The 18533-nt window shown below is 42.6% G+C and overlaps 1 protein-coding gene across 1 annotated transcript in view; it reads left to right on the top strand.

Moving 5' to 3' along the window:
• The first annotated feature begins 630 nt into the window (after positions 1-630).
• sema3aa (sema domain, immunoglobulin domain (Ig), short basic domain, secreted, (semaphorin) 3Aa) overlaps positions 631-18533 on the top strand; it is a 32205-nt gene continuing 14302 nt past the window's right edge. The window contains exons 1-3 of the mRNA XM_029461772.1: positions 631-736; positions 14426-14586; positions 15927-15989. Of these exons, the coding sequence (XP_029317632.1) occupies positions 631-736; positions 14426-14586; positions 15927-15989 (330 nt within the window). The remainder of the gene's footprint in view (positions 737-14425; positions 14587-15926; positions 15990-18533) is intronic.

The following is an 18533-nucleotide window of genomic DNA, read 5'->3' as shown; positions in this document are numbered from 1 at the left end:
TGCTCTCGAGTCCTCCGGCCCCCCTCTCTGTCTCTCTCTCACCAGCACTCCCCTTCTCGCTCTCTCTCAGCTGCTCTCCCTCCCCTCCCCTCTCTTCCCGTGGATGGTGTAGCTCTCTCTCTCTCGTCCTCTCTCTCTCGCAGTCTGGTGGAGCCGCACACAAGGATTAGAGGGTTGCTGTGAGTGTCTGCTCAAAGAGAAGAAGCCAGAAGACAGAAAACAGATTTTTTTTTTAAACTCTCCAGGAAAGGATAGCCTTACTATTGTGGATAAGTGATCTGATTTACCTTTTACACAGGCTCTACCTCTCATCTCACGCCAAGCTGAAGCCTTGCTGAGCCTTCACCTGGGGGAGAACAGATCAACCAAGGGACTATATAGCCTGGACCTCCACACGGGGAGCCATGTGAGCGGCACCCCTCCACCCACTTCACACTACAGAAGTCCCCCCACAGTCTGCTCTCTGAGCTGGGGTGCACAACCAGGATTGTTTCCCCCCTTTCCCTGGAACCTCCACTTTCAGGGCTCTCCAGGCTCGACGGACCCCAGCAGGAGACACTCATCTCTGGGCACTGGTCGGGGGTGTGAGTGCCCCCTGGTCTGGAGGCCAGCCAGCAGTGCTCCAGCACCATGGATTACCTGTTTGGGATTGTAGTGCTGCTGTGCGGGGCGGTGCAGCCGGGAAGAGGTGTAGAGCCCAAGCACAACGTACCCAGGCTAAGGCTGTCATACAAGGGTAAGACCATTCTCTGTTCTCCCCTGCCTCCAGGATATACAGGACCGCGGTGGTTGCTGGTGCTTTTAACGTCGCTCGTCTAGTCTATTTTTCTTGCCCGTGGCTGCTCTTTCATGCTTTTCTTTTCATGCATTCTTTCTTATGTTGAGTATCCCTTTTTTCCTCTTCTATTTCTGTGAATCTATTTCTGCCTCTGTGTCTCTCTCATTCACTCTTTCTCCCTCTTGGTCAGTACACAGCATCTAACTCTGTGCTTGCCCTTCTCTCTCCCATTAAGTCACTCCTTCCTTCTCACTCGTTCTGCCCGTCTCTCGGAATTCACTATTCTTCTTACAAATAGTCAGATTGGTTCCATATGCTGAGGAAAGGACTCTTGCCTGGAGTTAAATGTATATGTTGGCCCCTGTACCAATTTTCCCCTCGTGCTGTCCCCTTCTGCTAGTACTGTACTGCCCTGTTAAGTGCTCCGAACAGGCAGTGGAGCCTCCGTTTTAATGGCTTCTGTCCCAAAAACTCTGTTTTGGTCATGACACAGAGCCTTTCTTTAAGGGTGCAGGTTTCCCCACTTTTCATTACTGTGTCCTGAATGGATCCAACAGTTGTAGAGTTCGGTTTAAATGGAAAACTATACACGCACGTTGATTTAACCCGTGTGCATTATTTGCAGTAGAACGTATCGGGAGAGACTGAGAGGGAGTTTCGTGTGTCTTTTTATATCGTGCATGTGTACGTTTTTGACGTATCCAGCAAACATGTTATTCTCTCTCCTTCTGTGTTATTTTGAGGGGAGACTGCGGAGCGCCGGTTCTTCCTCTCCTCCTCCCTCTCTCTCTCTCTCTCTCTCTCTCTCTCTCTCTCTCTCTCTCTCTCTCTCTCTCTCTGTCTCACACCCTACACTAAATCAGGCTCTTTGTAATAGCAGACTTTTCATCTCAGCTAGAAATAACTGGCAACATTTTTGACATATTTTGGGAAGGTTTTTTTTTGCGTTTTAATGTCAGTGAGGGAGGCTATTGTGGTTCCTTGTCCTAAAACATGACCGAAAGTATACGGCTGGGAGTGTGGTCTCTCGATTCTTTATTTTAGTCCCGTTTCTCTCATAAAACATGCCCTCTGAAAATTTATGAACATGCTGATTTGCCGTTGTTTAGCAGCATCCCCTTGTGTGCTTGACTGTCACCCAAAGCTTTGGTTGCTCACATGATTTCAATCCAGGGAAAATTTCAGTCATGAACGTGATGTTTGTCACTCTAATTCATTTTCTATCTTTAGCCGAGACGTTTGCTACAACTTGTGTTTAGAGGCCTGCTATATGACATGCTTTATTCTTCAGATGGAGTGCAAGTTGTAATTTTGGTGGAGTATATTTTCCTTCATCACCCTTTTAAAGTTCCAAGCGTGTGTGCCGGTTGTCCGTGTTGCATGTGACTTTCGCATTTCAACATTTAATACCCTTTTTCGGCGTGTTGTTGGCATATTGAGATAAAGGATTTTAAAGGGGTGATGACATGCATTTACCACGTGAACAAAAGGAATCTGGAAAGAATCATAGTTGAACTTACCTGCTACAAGTCATACGTCCCCTGGGCTCCATCATGTCAGTCCACACAAAGTCGAGCCTCTAGGTATGATGGGAAAATGCCATCCCTGTCTTACACAGCCATCTGCTTCAAGAATGTGAATATAGTTCCCTCCTGCCCCCTTTTGTGATCCTCTTCACTGTTCATTCTGACAAGTGAACATGTTGCTGACAACAACACTAGACAAGAGACATGTCATCAAGTATCAAAGTCTGCATTGACTCACTGTACGAGTGATGGATGTGTATCGTGAAACCAAGGGAGCAGGTCTGCAGCGAAAGAGTAGCCTGTCATGATAGATGTACTTCAGTGGATGTACAATTATTTTTGCTAAAAGTACATCAAAGCCTTGTTGTTTATATGTGTGTGTGTGTGTGTGTGTGTGTGTGTGTGTGTGTGTGCGCGCGAGCGAATGTTCCTGCCACGTCTTGGTGTGAGGACTCAACACCCTCTCTTGTGATTTCCTCCCCTTAGACTGTAAGTGGTGGCTCGGTGTGTGAGTTCGTTTGTGTTTTAGCGAGGCAAAAATGTGTCAGGTCTGGCATGCGCCCATATAATTAGACACCTGGTTTTGTGCGTGTGACCGTGCACGTATGCATGAGATCACAAATCGGCATTTTATTGTGCTGTCGAATTTCTGTAATTATGTGCGATTGCAAACTGCTGTTGGTTCCCACTATTGTGTGTGTGTGTGTGTGTGTGTGTGTGTGTGTATGCATGTCATTGTGTGAGCGAACATGGGGTGTAAAGGCATCAGAGTTTGTCTTTGTGTGTCACTGCTCGCCAGTGTCTCGGCCCCACAGGTGTTTGATAGCTCTCTTGATGCCTGTCAGGGTACGCTTCTCGGTTAACACCCGCACTGTGGCGGGTGGTGGTGGGGAAAAGAGAGAGGGGTTGGGGTGACGGCGGACGGGAGGAGATTCGCTTTTAATGAAGGAAAAGCTGGCAGACGTACAGTAGACGACGCTGGTCGTTAAGTGAAGTGTCACTCATCCTCTCTCGCTCCCCGAAGCCGGCATAGTAATTAAGTCAAACAAACGACAGGGAGGAATCCTCCTGGGTAGGACAGTCAAACAAGCACCGAGCAAAAGAGGATGCCGGGGCCCGCGAGTGGGACGATCACACAAGCAGGAAGTGAAAGAGAGACTGAGGTCTGGGAGTAGGACAGTCGCAAGAACAAGGAGGGCCTGTGATTTCGGGGCAGTCAAATAAACACTGCGAGCAGGGTCCCATGAAATTATTCTCAAACGAGCGCTGATGACACGCCTCCAGGGACCGATAGTCGTCTGCTGGAAAGGACAGACGAACGACTGCAGAGTGAGCAGTTTGAGAAGGACTGAGAAATGGAGGCAGGTAGATAAAATTACCTCCCTTGGGACGGCTGGCGCAGCAAGTGCAGAGTAAATGATTTCCCAGTGGGGTCAGTTAGCCATCTCTCTCAGCTAAAAGGATCTGGCTTCATGGGGACAGAACTATGATCACAAGAGTTAATGATTTTCTCTTCTCCTTGAGACTAGAATAGCTTTTACTTTCTTTGCCTTGACTTAGGAGCACGAGGAGAAGGAGAAATAAGTTGAAACTCAAGCCCAAGTTAAAATAATCTAAGATTGTTATCATCTGCTCAGAGGCTGACTTGTTTCGAACAACCAATAAAAACAAATGCTGTGATGTAATATTTAATGGAAACAGATGGCAACCCGGTTCCCTACTAAAAGTCAGTCATCATAAACTAGAATTGGCTAGCAAAGTGCAACTATCAACATATTTAAATCCTCAAAATGAGTAGCGCTTTAATGTTGCACAACCAAAACTATTCATTGCTGCTTCTGCACTTCTGAAATACAGCAACCATATGAATTGCAAGGATAAAACAATGGCACACACTCCCATGGATGGATGCATACCTTCACACAATACATCTACAGCCGCCTTCTATACTGTAAGTAGCCATCAGGAGGAACACTGACCCCTAAAGGTCACACGATGCACATACTGCACACAGTGAATACAAACAGTAAGTCAATTTGACTAGAGCTAAAACACTTTAGCGGATTAATCGATAAACAAGAAAATTATCGGCAATTTTCAAGCAAAAATAGTAAAAAAAAATTAGAAAAGACAAATATTTTTTATTCCAGCCTCTCAAATGAGTGGATTTGCTGCTTTGCTTTGTCGTTTATCATTGTTAAATTTATATTTTTGGAATAAAATGTATATTTGTAGACTTCAAATTGGGCTTTACGGGCTTTAACCCTAACCCTAAATGATTAATTGATAAATCATACAAATAATCTGCTGACGAATCGGTAATGAAAATAATGGTTAGTTGCAGCCCTAAACTTCACCCTATTGTGATCCCTAAAAAAGGAGCTAGCGAGCGGCACTTTAACACTTAAAAGGCCTCGTCAAACAACCTGATAATTACCCTTGCCGTGGGTAATTATGGAGACTACTGTATGACCTCTTAATGCCATCCAGCCGCCCCACGCTGGCTGCATGGGTGGAACTGAGGAGGAGGAGGAAAGACGGAGCGAGACTGAGAAAGAGACAGAGAATCTGGAATTGGCTTACAACCTTTCAAAATAGACACTTGGCGTGGAACCGCACTCAACGCAGTCTGGACTCAACCCCGTAATAAGCCCGTCTGTGCGACGACGAGTGTGTCCGTGTGTGTTTGTGTGTGGGCGTTCCTGCCTATAAAAATATGGACTGTTTGTGGGTGTTTGAATGTGTGTTGGTTTATCAGTGTATCTCGTCTATTCATTCTTTTAGATGTGAATGAGATTCTCTCTCTCGCTCTCTGTTGTCCATTCTGTGGGCTGGGGCTGACAGAGCGGATGTAGATAATTATAAGGTGTTCTCCCAACGCGCCAACTTTGGAGATGTCTGCCTCCCTCTCTCTCTCTCTCTCTCTCTCTCTCTCTCTCTCTCTCTCTCTCTCTCTCTCTCTCTCTCTCTCTCTCTCTCTCTCTCTCTCGTTCTTTTCTTCCTACCCCTTCCTCCCTCTCCTGCGGCTCGGTCCTTCTCAAGGAACCACAACACCGCAGACCCTAAGTACAATCTTCAAGTAGGCTGTGTGTGTTTGTGATTTTTTCTTTTCTTTTCCTGTCTCTTTGATTGCAGCTCGGTTGATACACATCTTTTGGCTATCCTTCTTTTCAACTCCATTTGCACACACACACACACACACACACACACACACACACACACACACACACACACACACACACACACACACACACTCACACACTCAACTACCGTCATATTTGCTCCCACACAGCCAAATTCCAATAGTATAAACTAATGTTTTGCACTGGCTTGCTTTTCAATCATGCCCCTATATATTACATTTCCTTACTCACCTGACCACAAGTTCCATTTGTGTCGGCACTCATTGCCCCACGGATAATTGTGCAATGATACAAACGCACTTGCCAAACAAAAAAGCCATTCATCAAGCCACACGAAAATCTGTCACTTGTTTTCGTTACACTTTTACACTTGAATACCAAAAGAGTGAGTGTGTTTGTTCTCATGTCTGTCATTTAAACTAAAACGTGAAGGCGGAACGAGCCATTTGTTATCATTAGCCGCCCGAGGCTGGTGTAATTTGTGAGTTTTATGACCTTTTCGATAGTTGCTGTGTGTGTTGGAATGTTAGTGACGGTGCTTTTCTTCTTTAGAATTTCTCATTTAAACCGAAATGATTGTCAGAAACTATCTGGATGTGTGCTCATTTAGGCCACGATAGTGTCAGTGCACTGTACGTTTGCTAAAAGATTAATGAGTGTACACACAGCAATTGTGCATGTTCAGTGTACATTTCCGTCTGTGTGTACACAAGCGTTGTATGGACACGCATACAGGAAAAATACCCTGCGTCTTTGCATCTGTGTTTGGGATGTGGGCTTGGGTTACAGCGTTGCAGCAGATTACTGAACGGCGGGTATGAATGGGTCCCGCCACCTGCTAAGTCTTGTCAGTCAGATGGAGAAAGGGTGCACCGTTCAATATGAACAGAGTCGTGTTACAAATGAGGAGGACATCTCTGCAGAAAGACAGACTGAAGGACTGATGGACAACAGACGCAGACGAAGAAAGAGGAGTGGCGGGGGAAACAGAAATGTTAAATGAGTAGAGCGTGGGATGACCTTTTGTACAGGATTGATGCTACTAAGGAAGTTCCCTGATTTATAATATTATAGCCATTGTTAAAAACTCTACCACTCAGAATGTCAACATTTAAAGTCAGCTTGAATTAAATAGTCCCTTTAAATCTCAACATGGAGCTTTTTTTTTTGTTCTTCCTTTCTCTGACTTATTACACGAGACATAATTACCACATTGAGAAAATTACCAACATAAATCTTGACTTTATATCATTTTCGAATTCAGGATTTGGTCGATTATCATTCTCCAGTGCGAATGCAATTCAAGAAAAGCAGACACTGCACCCATTTATTACACAAAACCTCATTTTGTTGCACCTTTAATAATAGTGTGCAGAGCTGAAATGTGCATCTGTGCCTTTGGATTTGTGTGTCTGTCGCGTCAACGTGTTTGCTGTCACAGTTTGCCTCGGACACATTCGGATCTGTAGCCTTGCCTCATTAATTTCTAATAAAATGCCAGAGCTGACATTCAGCTACACGGTACAGCTGACAGGCTGCACTAACAGGCAGTGGCTCCAGACATGACCACGCTAACCACAGCCTGGTTCCTCTCAAAGTCCATCCATCAAACTGCCTCACCATAGCACCGTCTCCCTCTCTCTGCACAGCTTTGCAGAGGAGTGATATTGTGATCTTGTGTGTGGACACACACATGGCACATTTTGCCTGTTTGTTCATATTCAAACAAATGTGTGTCGATGATTGTATTTGAATACAAAAGTGAATTTGCAAGTGTGTGTTTTTCCTTTTTAAAGTAATAAGACGCAGAGAGGCTGAGCAGCCTGGTTATACAGTGAGCATTTAGTGGTGTGTGAGTGGGCTTTCTGCGGCAGGCATGGCCAGGTCTCTAGCCGTCTGTGGTCACAGCGCTGGTGGAAAACCGCTCTCTGTGGTCCAGCCGTCCAATGACAGGAGGAGACACACTAATGAAATGGATCCATATTCAACCGCTTTTGTTATGTGTGTGTGTTTTTATTATTTGATCTGCGCTCATGTTTCTGCCTTCTTTCTCTGCTTTCCCTCTCGTGTCCACTCTTCTAGATTACTGCGCTCTTGTGTTTCGTATCCCTCGTCGCTCTCTGTCTTTCCCCCTCGATGTCGTGCGGTGACGAGGAAGTCTAGCGTTGTTGGTCGAGAGAGATGAATGGTGCTGTATGGTGAAATTTAACACATACTTAGACTACTCATAGATTCTTGTGGTTTGGGATGTGGTCACATTTTCCGTGTTAGTCCCTATGATACATATGGTTGAACATAATCTGAGTCATATTCACGGGAGAGAACTTGGTATTTAAATGTCCCATAAGATACAGTACTTGACTTTGAATTATGGCTATGCGTCACTTTGGTTGGGAAAAAATAAATTCAGTTTCTATTTCAAATGAAACAGTGTTTTGCAGAACTGAAATCAAAGAAAACACGACCATCTTTTCTGAAATGTAATATCACTATGGCTGCAAACTTCTCACATAATAAGTGGGGTTGTAATGAATAATCACTCAACACACACTTTGTTCACTCGCACATTCTCTGTTCTTCTGGATTAAAACACACATTCCAGCTCTTCTTAATCGTAGAGTTCATGGCACTGTGTGTAAGGTAGCACGTTTCCTGTCACCATGCTGCACCTGAAAGAGAAATCCAACGGCCCAGGTTGTGTTATACAGACGGTCACCATGGAAACCAACCCACACCTGCTTCCGTGCTTAGAAAGTGAGAGAAAGGGAGCGAGCGAGAAAGAGCGAGGAGGTGAACTTTTGAGGCATGTGTGGATATCCTTGAGCTTAGGATAATATTTGAACACTTTGTTAAGCAAAGCTCTCAGCAAATTTCCACGGGGCGGCTGTCTCGTCTTTTTCTTCCTGACACCTGTGTTTTGTGGCCGAGGCCATCGTGAGAGCGGGGAAACGTACACCGCACCACACACGGAGAAAAAAAGAAAGCTTTCGGGGGCAGGGTTGGGAAAGACGGAGGGATTGACATGCCTACCCTAAACCACTGGAGATATTTCAGTACTGTGTGTCTTTGCTTTTCTGAAGCTAGCCTTGTATTTGAAAGATAAACATGTGTAATTCTCTTTCGCCAGTTCCTTTTGAGCTGCCATTTTCTTTTTTCCCCCCCTGCCTGTCAATGGACTCTAGCTTTTCAGTAATGCACACACTCAAACAAACCACAGAAACACACCTTTTGGGTCGAAGTCAGGCACCTTTTGCCAACAGCAGGAGGAAAAGAAAGCTTTGTCAGGAAATGAAAAAGTAAAATGTGTCATTCACATTCACTACACTTTTTTACTTATCGAAAACCTCTCTCCTCTTGTTGAGCCTTCACTGTATTTCGCAGGAGAAACACTTGAACAGTGTTGCATTAGTTTTAATGGAATATTATCCATCTGTTGAATCTCAGTCAAGTGTTTTCCTCTGTCAGGCTTTTATGTTTAATGTCACTCAAACACACACTCACACTGCAGCGCGTACACACATTCAGATAAACATAATTTAATGCCCCGTCGCCTTACTTTCACGCGGTTTCATTATTCCGCTATTGTGTGGCATGTAGGCGTCTAAAGCGCCTGCCTGTTCGAAGAATGGGGGAGTGAAGAGTACTCTACAGACAATTGCACTTGAATTTTTAATGTAGCCCTTTTTTCCCTGAGCTTTTTAAGACAAGAGCCAGGTTATTTTCCATAATAGAGTACGACAGAGGGACAAATGATAATTTATTTGAATGGACTGCTTGTATTTGCCCATTCGAGGGGTGTCCTTGAATAGATAGTGTTTGTGTTTGTACATGGAGTGAATATGAAAATGAAGACATATAACCTCTGTGTAGTGAGTACATGTATATATATGTAGATCAACAACTTACCATAAAACGTCCATCTTTCAACCATATCTTAACTAGGGGTGGGGGGAAAAAATATTAAATATATAAAATCAATAGCAATATTTTTAGTGGCGATATTGTTTCCTTACACGGACAAATTATCGATCTTTTATTATATAAATAATTGTTTCTGGTAAAGTCATGGGTAAAGTCAGCGGGATTTGCAGGAAGTTGATCAAAACAACGATGGCTTCAAACTGCATAATTTGCAGTTTAAAAAAGCGAATAGATCGCAATATATGTAATACCATATCGCAAAAATGTTTTAAATCACAATAAAACAGTATTGTGACTTAAGTATCCATCTAAAATTTTGACCTAAGTATCGCGACTTAAGTGTCGATATTTATGTATCGTAACTCATGTATTGTGACTTATGTATCCTGATTAAAGTATTGTGACTTATGTATTGTGACTAGGGCTGTGTATCGATTAATTTTTTAAATCTAATTAATTTTAAGCTTTGTGATTAATTAATCTAAATGAATCGCAATTAATCGCAATTAATCGCAATTAATCGCATATATCAATATTTGCTGTGAAAAGCATTTAAAAATATTCAAATGAATTTTGCAAGATGAGTGAATCAATGAGTAGGCATTATAAACTTAAAATGTCAACATGTCTTTTATTTCAATACTATTTCTCCAATATCTTGTATGCCACAATTATCTTAGACAACACAGACCATCAGTTTGACATAAAGTGCAATTTCAAATCTGGCATAACATCTTTCATTGCACAATAAACAATATCTTTAAAAGTTGTGCCATATGACGGCATCTGTAAAGCCTCCGTCAGTTTTTAATTTGTCACAGGTAGACCGACTCATTCTGCGTCTGAACGCCTGATCGAGAGATGACGAGCCGGGTCGCTCACTTTAGCATCAGCGGCGGTGCTAGCTAGCTCCGAGCTAGCTGCTAAGAGCGATTAATCGGTGTACATTTTTTTGTCGCGTTATTTGTTCCGTGATTAATTAATCGAAATTAACGTGCTAATTCGACATCCCTAATTGTGACTTAAGTATCGTGACTTATGTAACATATAATATCGTATCAATGACTCTGGTGAGTCCCACCTTCAATCTTAACACTAAACTACATACAGTATTTACCAAAGATTTCACCATATCCTTGGAAGCATGCACGTTTGTCCAAATATTTGCAACTGTGTGTGCATGCATGTGTTTGCATGTATGTCTGTGCCTGGATGTGTGCACTTTAATGTGTAAAAGACAGAATGTGTGAGTGAAAAAGAGCAGACGGAGGACGCGTGTAACAAGAGAAAGTGCGATGGAAGTGGACTGAACAGAGTGTATGTAGCCATGTGTGTGCGTGTGTGAAGTGAGTGGAATGCATATTCACGCACGAGTATATGTTTAAATCACTCTGTGTATCCAGCGGCTAGTGTAAGCAGACTGTGTGTGGTGAGGGGGGCGCGTGGCATGTGATTGCGCACACATACATGAGAGACGGTTTGTTTTAATGTGTCTGTGTGTGTGTGTGTGTGTGTGTTGAGGGATCCGGGACCAGGGAGTGTGTTAGAGGTGGAAGCTGCTGAGTGTGCTCACTGTTCGACTCGTTCATGCTGCATAAGCAGAAATACTGATTGGATTACAAGTTAGTCTGGAAAGTGTGTGTGTGTGTGTGTGTGTGTGTGTGTGTGTGTGTGTGTGTGTGTGTGTGTGTGTGTGTGTGTGTGTGTGTTCAGAGAGAATAGATGTGCTGTAAACATTTAGGTCAATATTAATAAAAGCATGTCAGTTTAAGGGTGTGTACTTGCATTTTTAAAAGCAGAGTGCAGTGAATTTATGTTGAACCTGCTTTGCCTCCGTGTGTATGTTATTCTAGTATGTCTGTCTTTTGCTATGTTACTGTATTTTGTACGAGCCGTGCTGCGCGCTCTGTATGTACCCGGGCTCCCATTTCCAAACGAGCGTGTCTGTGTTTAGGTTAGAGGTCCTTAGGTGCTCACGCCCAGTTCCTCCAATTCTCCAAACCACAGCAGATCCCAGCTCAGATAAAGCCTCTCTGTGTGTATTTGTGTGTGCAGGCTGAGGCCACCGGGTCTTTGTCAGAGATCGCCACGTGTTGAAATATGCGTGTGTGTTTTTCTTCTACGGCCCATCTGGGGGAAACCTTTCGTGACGGACCTTTTTTGCCCTACATTCCCGGCTCCTGGGTTCAGCTCCAGCCTCTCACTTTCAGACGATACCGGCTGTCACACATAAAGCCAAGATGGAAGTGAAGAGGAGTTGTCTTCTGGTTTATTCATTTGCTTTTGACTGTTTGTCCTTGTGTCTCAATATCTGCCATTCTTTTTCTTCCCTTTTAAAAATATCTTTCAATAGCCTTAAACTATTTATTTTTCCATCCCATTCCCATTTTTTTTATACCATGGCTTTCTGCCACATCTATTCTTTTTCCGCTACTTCATAGCTGAAACATAAGAGGACCTCCTCTGGCGTTCTGTCGACTGGAAATCACATTCCCTTACTTCCCTCCTCTAACTCATTTCCTGACCCTGCAATTTATTTTCTGATTGGTAAACTGAGAAAGAGATGCTATCTGATTGGCTACCACATGATAACAAAATGGCTCAGACTTATCTTGTCTTTTGTATTTAATGTCTCGTCATCGTAATTTCAGTTTTGTTGCTTTCCTGTGGTCACAGACTTATGAGGTTGTTGGTGTCCATGGAATGGCCAGTGTAGAAAAAATTATACCTACACACACACACACACTGAAACCCCCACACATACGCTCAACCCATCTGTGGTACACTACAAATTCTCACACAGACACACATCCACAGACCTCCATTCATGCCCACACCCACCCACTCCATTTCCATAGCCTCAAACTGAAATCCAAATGACGCAGATGAGCTGCAACCGTCTTTATTAGGTGACGATCACTCCTTCTTGCAGTCCTCATCCACCCCACTGGTACTCGACACACCACTTCCTCCATCTCCCCTTCCATCAATCCCTTCTTTTATGTAGACACAGATGTCCAAGATCTTAGACAGTGTGAGTAGGCGCAGATGGCTCCTATAGCAGCCCGTCAATCAGAGCTTTGTGGAGAGAGCAGGGGGATCACAATCCACCGACCGGACTGTGTGTGTGCACGTCTGTGTTTATATACACGCTATATATATACAGTGTATACGTGTTTGTGTGCTGGTTTCTATATTATGTGCCTGTGTGTGTGTGTGTGTGTGTGTGTGTGTGTGTGTGTCCATGCTATATGGTGACACTGATGATGATGGATGATGTGGTGTGATAGTGAGGCTGATGTATTAGAAGGCTGTACCTGTGGTGAAAATATAAAGCACATGTATCCAGTCAACCGACCAAAGGAGGATGGTTAAAGGGTTAATTCAATTTCAATTAATTTCATTGTAAACCAAATGCGTTACTGTTATTATAATAATATTTAGAGAAACCTACAATGGGCTACTCTTTGACAGACAAATTGCACAATAATTGTGTGAGCTGCTATTCAATTAGCTTTACATATTCCATTGTTTTGCTGTTAATTATAATTAAAGATAGATATTCTTTAGGCATTTGGTCCACTTGGGCTCTCCACAATAAAAATAAAAATATGTAGATGATGTAAAGGGTAAGGAAAGTGACTAATGGAGTGTCTTTATATATAAAAACATAATTTAATTAGACTTGCATCATTTTGATTATTGTTTAATTTATGTGTTTTCTTTAATTAAATACTTGATAATCTTCTGAATCTACAATATTTTGGAAAAAGGGGAATGTTACAATTTCCAACACCCCAAAGATCAAATATAAATATATTAAATACATATATTACATTTACAGTGTTATAAAACAGAGAAACACAACACATCCTGTCCTCTCTGCTTGATAATTGACTAAAGCTATTCATCAATCATTTAAATGGTTGACAATTAATCTTTTGTTGACCAAATAATCAAATATCTACTAATTGTTTCAGCTCTATTATTAATTATTATTAAAGGGAAGATGGATATTCTGGATTTTCCATTGATTCACTTCAACATTTACACTATAACAACTTTTTGCTAATGCAAAAATGATATATAATTATAAATGAACTGTTTGTCTCGTGACATGTGAGGTTCACTGAAACTAAATTCAATGAGGGGGTTAACTGAGTCTCAGGAAGGGAGTGCGGTTCTTCGTTAATGTAATATCAGAGTTGATGGAACTCATGTTTGGTGGTTAAAAGTTAACTTGACTGTCAGAGGTCTGGCTAGACTTCGGCCCACACATACAAGCTGGTTTCCATTTAGTGTGGCCGCATATTGTTCGTATCCACTTAAAGGCTTTGTACACCTCAATGTAATATGGAGAAATCCATGTGCAGTCACAAACTCCTCAACGTTGATTTACATAATAACCCATTTACAGTGACATGCCACACACACACACATACACCCACACACCCACACATACACCTACACACAGTGTCTCCCCTGGCCCTGACGCCGTATGAATTATTCAACCAATCACACGGCTGAACAGTCTGAACCGTGTCCCTGATTGGGGCATGCTGTGTTCACTTCAAATGTCTCACGCTATACCTGACTGACGTGTGTCTGTATGTAAGTGTGTGGAAACGCATGTGTGGAAAACAAAGCAATTAAGGAAACATGGAAAAGTTACTGATTTTATACAACCGTGCATCTTGATTGGGGGAAGCAGTAATAAACATACGTATTGTACACTTATATCATCCAATATTGAATAATTGTAATGCATTTAAAGCTAATGACACATTCTTATCATCAAAGACAAACATGAGTGAAAAATAAGTACTCAACGTAGGTGATACTGACCGATGTTTTAAGTATGAATACATGTGCTTTCATACAATATTTCATTTAATAGTTTTTGCTGCAAATTAATTTTTTTACACCATTTGTAGTATTTTTTATGACTGCTGTGGACAAATGTAGGATTTGTTTCCTATTTCTCAAATCTTTGAGTCGTTTGCTCGCCTTTCCCAAACCCCGATCAACACCAACTCCTTCCTCTCTTTCTCTTACAGAGATGTTAGAGTCCAGTAACCTCGTCACCTTCAATGGCTTGGCCAACAGCTCGAGCTACGACACTTTCCTATTGGATGAGGAGCGAGGGAGACTACTGGTCGGAGCCGAGGACCACATCTTCTCGTTCGACCTCGTCAACATCAACAGAGACCACAAACAGGTACAATTCCTTTCTATTGCTTACCGTTTGGGTATATGTTATAGGTTTGTGTGAGAATTGAATGCGTGAAGTTCTTTTGGTCCAGGTTTGCAAGGTGTTAAAGGAGTTCTTCTCTATTCTCTTCTCTCCTCTCCTCCCCCTGCTGCTCCCTCTGGAGTCCATTACACCACCTCTCTTTCCCCTCCCTTCATGCCTCCCACTGTCTGTCTTAGTCCAGACAGGGCAGTCCATAATTCCATTACTCCACCTGGACTAGGTTAGCAGTCTTTTTTATCAGATTCGGGCTGCCATCATAGAAACACAAGACTGACACAGACTTGCCTGCAGGCTGCAGAGAGCTGAGCAGGGGAATGAAAGTGTTAAAAAATACATAGTCAATGCAGAGAGAGAGTGTGTTACTGAATTATTTTTGCCCTTGGCTCGGATGTGTACTTTTGTTCTGATCTTTGCATCATTATCAGATAAAGGCCAAAAAGCAGTGATTAAGCAAATCTAATGTAATTACCCTGAAATGTGCAGTGCAGATTCCCAAGAGAGGGACACTCAGCTGATGTAGAGAGGAGATACAATCCAGGAATAGAATGAGGAATGTGTGTGTATTGTATGGACGTAATAATGCGTGTACATGCATGTGCATACATTTCCTTTTGTCGATCCACATCTGTGGGGCCACGAGCAACAACAGTGAGCTCAATCGCTCCCAATTTTGGAGTATATAATTATTCCCTTACTCACGTACACTCGCACCATGTGTGTTTATAATTCATCTGACACCAAAGGCCACAGATACGTTTGCTTTAAGGACGGTACAAAGCCTTTATTTATTTCACAATGAGTTCTATCTTTTCCAAAACAAAGAAGCAAAGGCTTGCTTACTCTACATATTTGAAGTGAAAAGTACAACCATATGCTCGGGATTTGAACTGCAGAAAGGGGTTTAACTTTTTTTAAATGCTGTAATTTGAACCAGAAGTCATATTTAGACAATATAAAATGTCTATATCGACCAAGCAAGTGTAAAGGGTAATATTCCTACGTGGTCCTACATATGTATCTTATCCAATTTGTTTAATTTAAGAGTCACCTATCACTACACTGTTAAAAAGGCCCTCCCTTATGTATCATGTATACACGCAACACTGTTGGTATGAGCAGGAATGTAGAGGGAAATAAGGCATTTTCAATATACGATTTGACATTCCCCTGGAATTACACAAATCTGTATTTCCTCTGATTCACTGCATTGACTCACTGCCTTCCCTATTTCATGAAACAACATGTGCATCTCTGCTCTGCACCTCCAGCACAGAATGACTTTGTCTTTTCTCTCGCTTGCACAGATTGCCTGGCCTGCCACGCCCTCGAAGAGGGATGAATGCAAGTGGGCAGGGAAAGACCTTGGGGTAAGTCCACATTCATGTTGGCATCATCTTTTGGGCTCTTCTCTACAATTGCGTGCTTCTTTTGTTACACTAAATTATATGTCTGTCCTGCATCCATGTAATTCTTCAAATGTCTCTGGAATGCGTGTTTTGTGGTCGCACCAATACAATATGGGAGAAGTTGTCTGGATCCAGCACCCGTAAATTAGCCGGTATCCCTGTTCTATCTCACCTCTGGCCCACTGTGCTCTCTATGGGCCATCCCCCACTGACACCCACAACCAAACACATTGTACGACAGATGTTCGGTCACAGTAAGGCGTACACAGTGTCCCAATGGCACGAGGACAACGACGTCATTATTTGCTGCTGTGACATACAGTTTATTGTCGGGAGTATGTTTATTTGTGCCTCGGAGTGTGCGCATGTATGCATATTTATGTGGGAGTGTATTGTTTGAGTTCTCATTATCTGGCGCGGTGTGTTAGCTCACATGTGCACGAGTTTGCTGAACACATGCTATATGCCACGGGCTTTGTTTGTGTGCACGATGGCGTTAGTGTTTGTTATCTCTGTGTGGCTGTTTGGATAGGCCCTCTCTGTGGTTGTATCTGATCTTAATTTCATGGCTGGATGAGTCTGGAGTGCAGCGGCTGCAGGGTTTTTGAGGATTATCCAGAACTACGTAGTGATTTTAAATCACAGGCCGTCTGACTCGCCACCAGCTTTTTTCGGATTCTCGGCCAAACACAAAGTCGCAAGCAACACTACACTTTCGCTCCCTCGCTCAGTGGAGAAAATAATATTTCTGGCAGCACAAAATCACACAAAACACAATGATGAGGTATTTGCGTGCTGTGAAAATGTTTACCCTTGAAAATGAGGCGGTGAGAGCGGAGACGGAGTGCAGCATGGAGAGGCCTTGATTAGGACATTACTAAAGCATTCAGAGCTCCCCAAAGTGATGCATTTCTTCTAACCACAATTTACAGCCGCAGAACAAATGTAACAGCTGCCCCCCTCCAAAATGCCAGACGGCTGTATCATTCTCCCTGGCAGGACCAGTGTGTAACATGGCCCAGGTTGTTGCATTTGATTCAGCCAATAAAGGGTTCAGATACTGGAGTATGGATTCACACATTTGTAGAAAAGCCTGATGTCTTTTCCGATTACTATATTAAAAGACAAATAAACGTTACCCTACATTTCCAATGCGGTTTCCATATTCAATGTAAGCCCTAATATCAAAATTCACTCAATTTATCCAAATATACAAACCCACATACAAATGTGTCCACCCATTCGTCCCATGGAAAGTCATCATCAATACCCAGTCCAAAGAGAGTCATTAGTTTTATCCAATAATGACTCATTTATCCGCTGTGGCTGTTGTGGTTTTCACATAATGACATGGTTTGTGATCAGGGAAGCCATTTTTCACCTAGGGGCAAGTCAGAGCCACATGTTAGAGGGACTCGCATGCCTAACATCCGTCAGTGTTTATGTGCAACCTACCTACCACATAGCTAATGAGTCAAACTCGAAGACAGCCATGTAAAATCCTAAACAGAGCCGGCATTGGACGGGGGGGGGATTATAGGAGTTGGTGAAATGCATATAATAAGGTCGTGAGAATGATGTGGGGGCACATGTGCTCCCGCTGTTCAGCAGTAGAACACACAGAGGGTAAAGTCATTAAGGCACACAGTCACATAGACAGACGTGCAGGGTTGAGGTCAGCCACAAGAAATCATACAAGTTTAGTCTTCCTCTGTGAACTCGGACATAGTCCTGTGGCTGAAATGTGCGAACGTCGTTGGGATAGTGGGTTAATGATAACACACAGTTTCAAGGTGACGACTGATTGAATGAACCCAGGTCGGTTAGAAACTAGTACTATGCTACAGTTTGTATTACAACATGTTAATATTTTTTTAATTAAATTGAATTTCATATTAAATAAATAGTTTTGGGACATAGCCTATGTTTATTTGAGAGTTAGAAGAGAAGATCACTACCACTCTCATGTCTGTACGTTCAATTTTGAGGCTTTAGCTGCCAGCCGGTTAGCATAGCTTAGCTAAAAGACAGCTAGCCTGGCCCTGTTCAAAGATAACACACTTTGTTAATATCTCTTATATTTTGTTGGTTTAATTACACAAAAACTTAAGTACAAAAGCAAGAATTTGTGGTTTTACTGTGGTTCATGTGCTGGACTGTTTCGCGCGCTAAAGTAAGCTAACAGGCTGCTAGCTAAAGCAGTGACTAAGCATCATGTAAAAAAATATTGGACTCTTCCTTTAGGCAGATTACTGAGGAAGCAAAAGAGTCAGAGCATAAACACGAGTTTCTGCCTTTCTAAATAATATCAGGAATGTCAGTTTTTTGGAAAAGCTTTGCAGTGTGTGATCCAAGTCAATTTGGTGTTCACTCCATCACTGCAACCTGGTCTCAGTAAAGCTTCAAATCCATTTATGTGTCATATGAGACACATCGTCAAACTGAAATGTCCGTGAGGTTTAGAAGCCTGAAGATATACATGTGTTAAAGGGAGGAAGAATGAAG

The sequence above is a fragment of the Cottoperca gobio genome, chromosome 23, assembly GCF_900634415.1.
Source record: "Cottoperca gobio chromosome 23, fCotGob3.1, whole genome shotgun sequence".
Classification (NCBI taxonomy): domain Eukaryota; kingdom Metazoa; phylum Chordata; class Actinopteri; order Perciformes; family Bovichtidae; genus Cottoperca; species Cottoperca gobio.
This window is presented reverse-complemented; position numbering and strand designations above follow the sequence as displayed.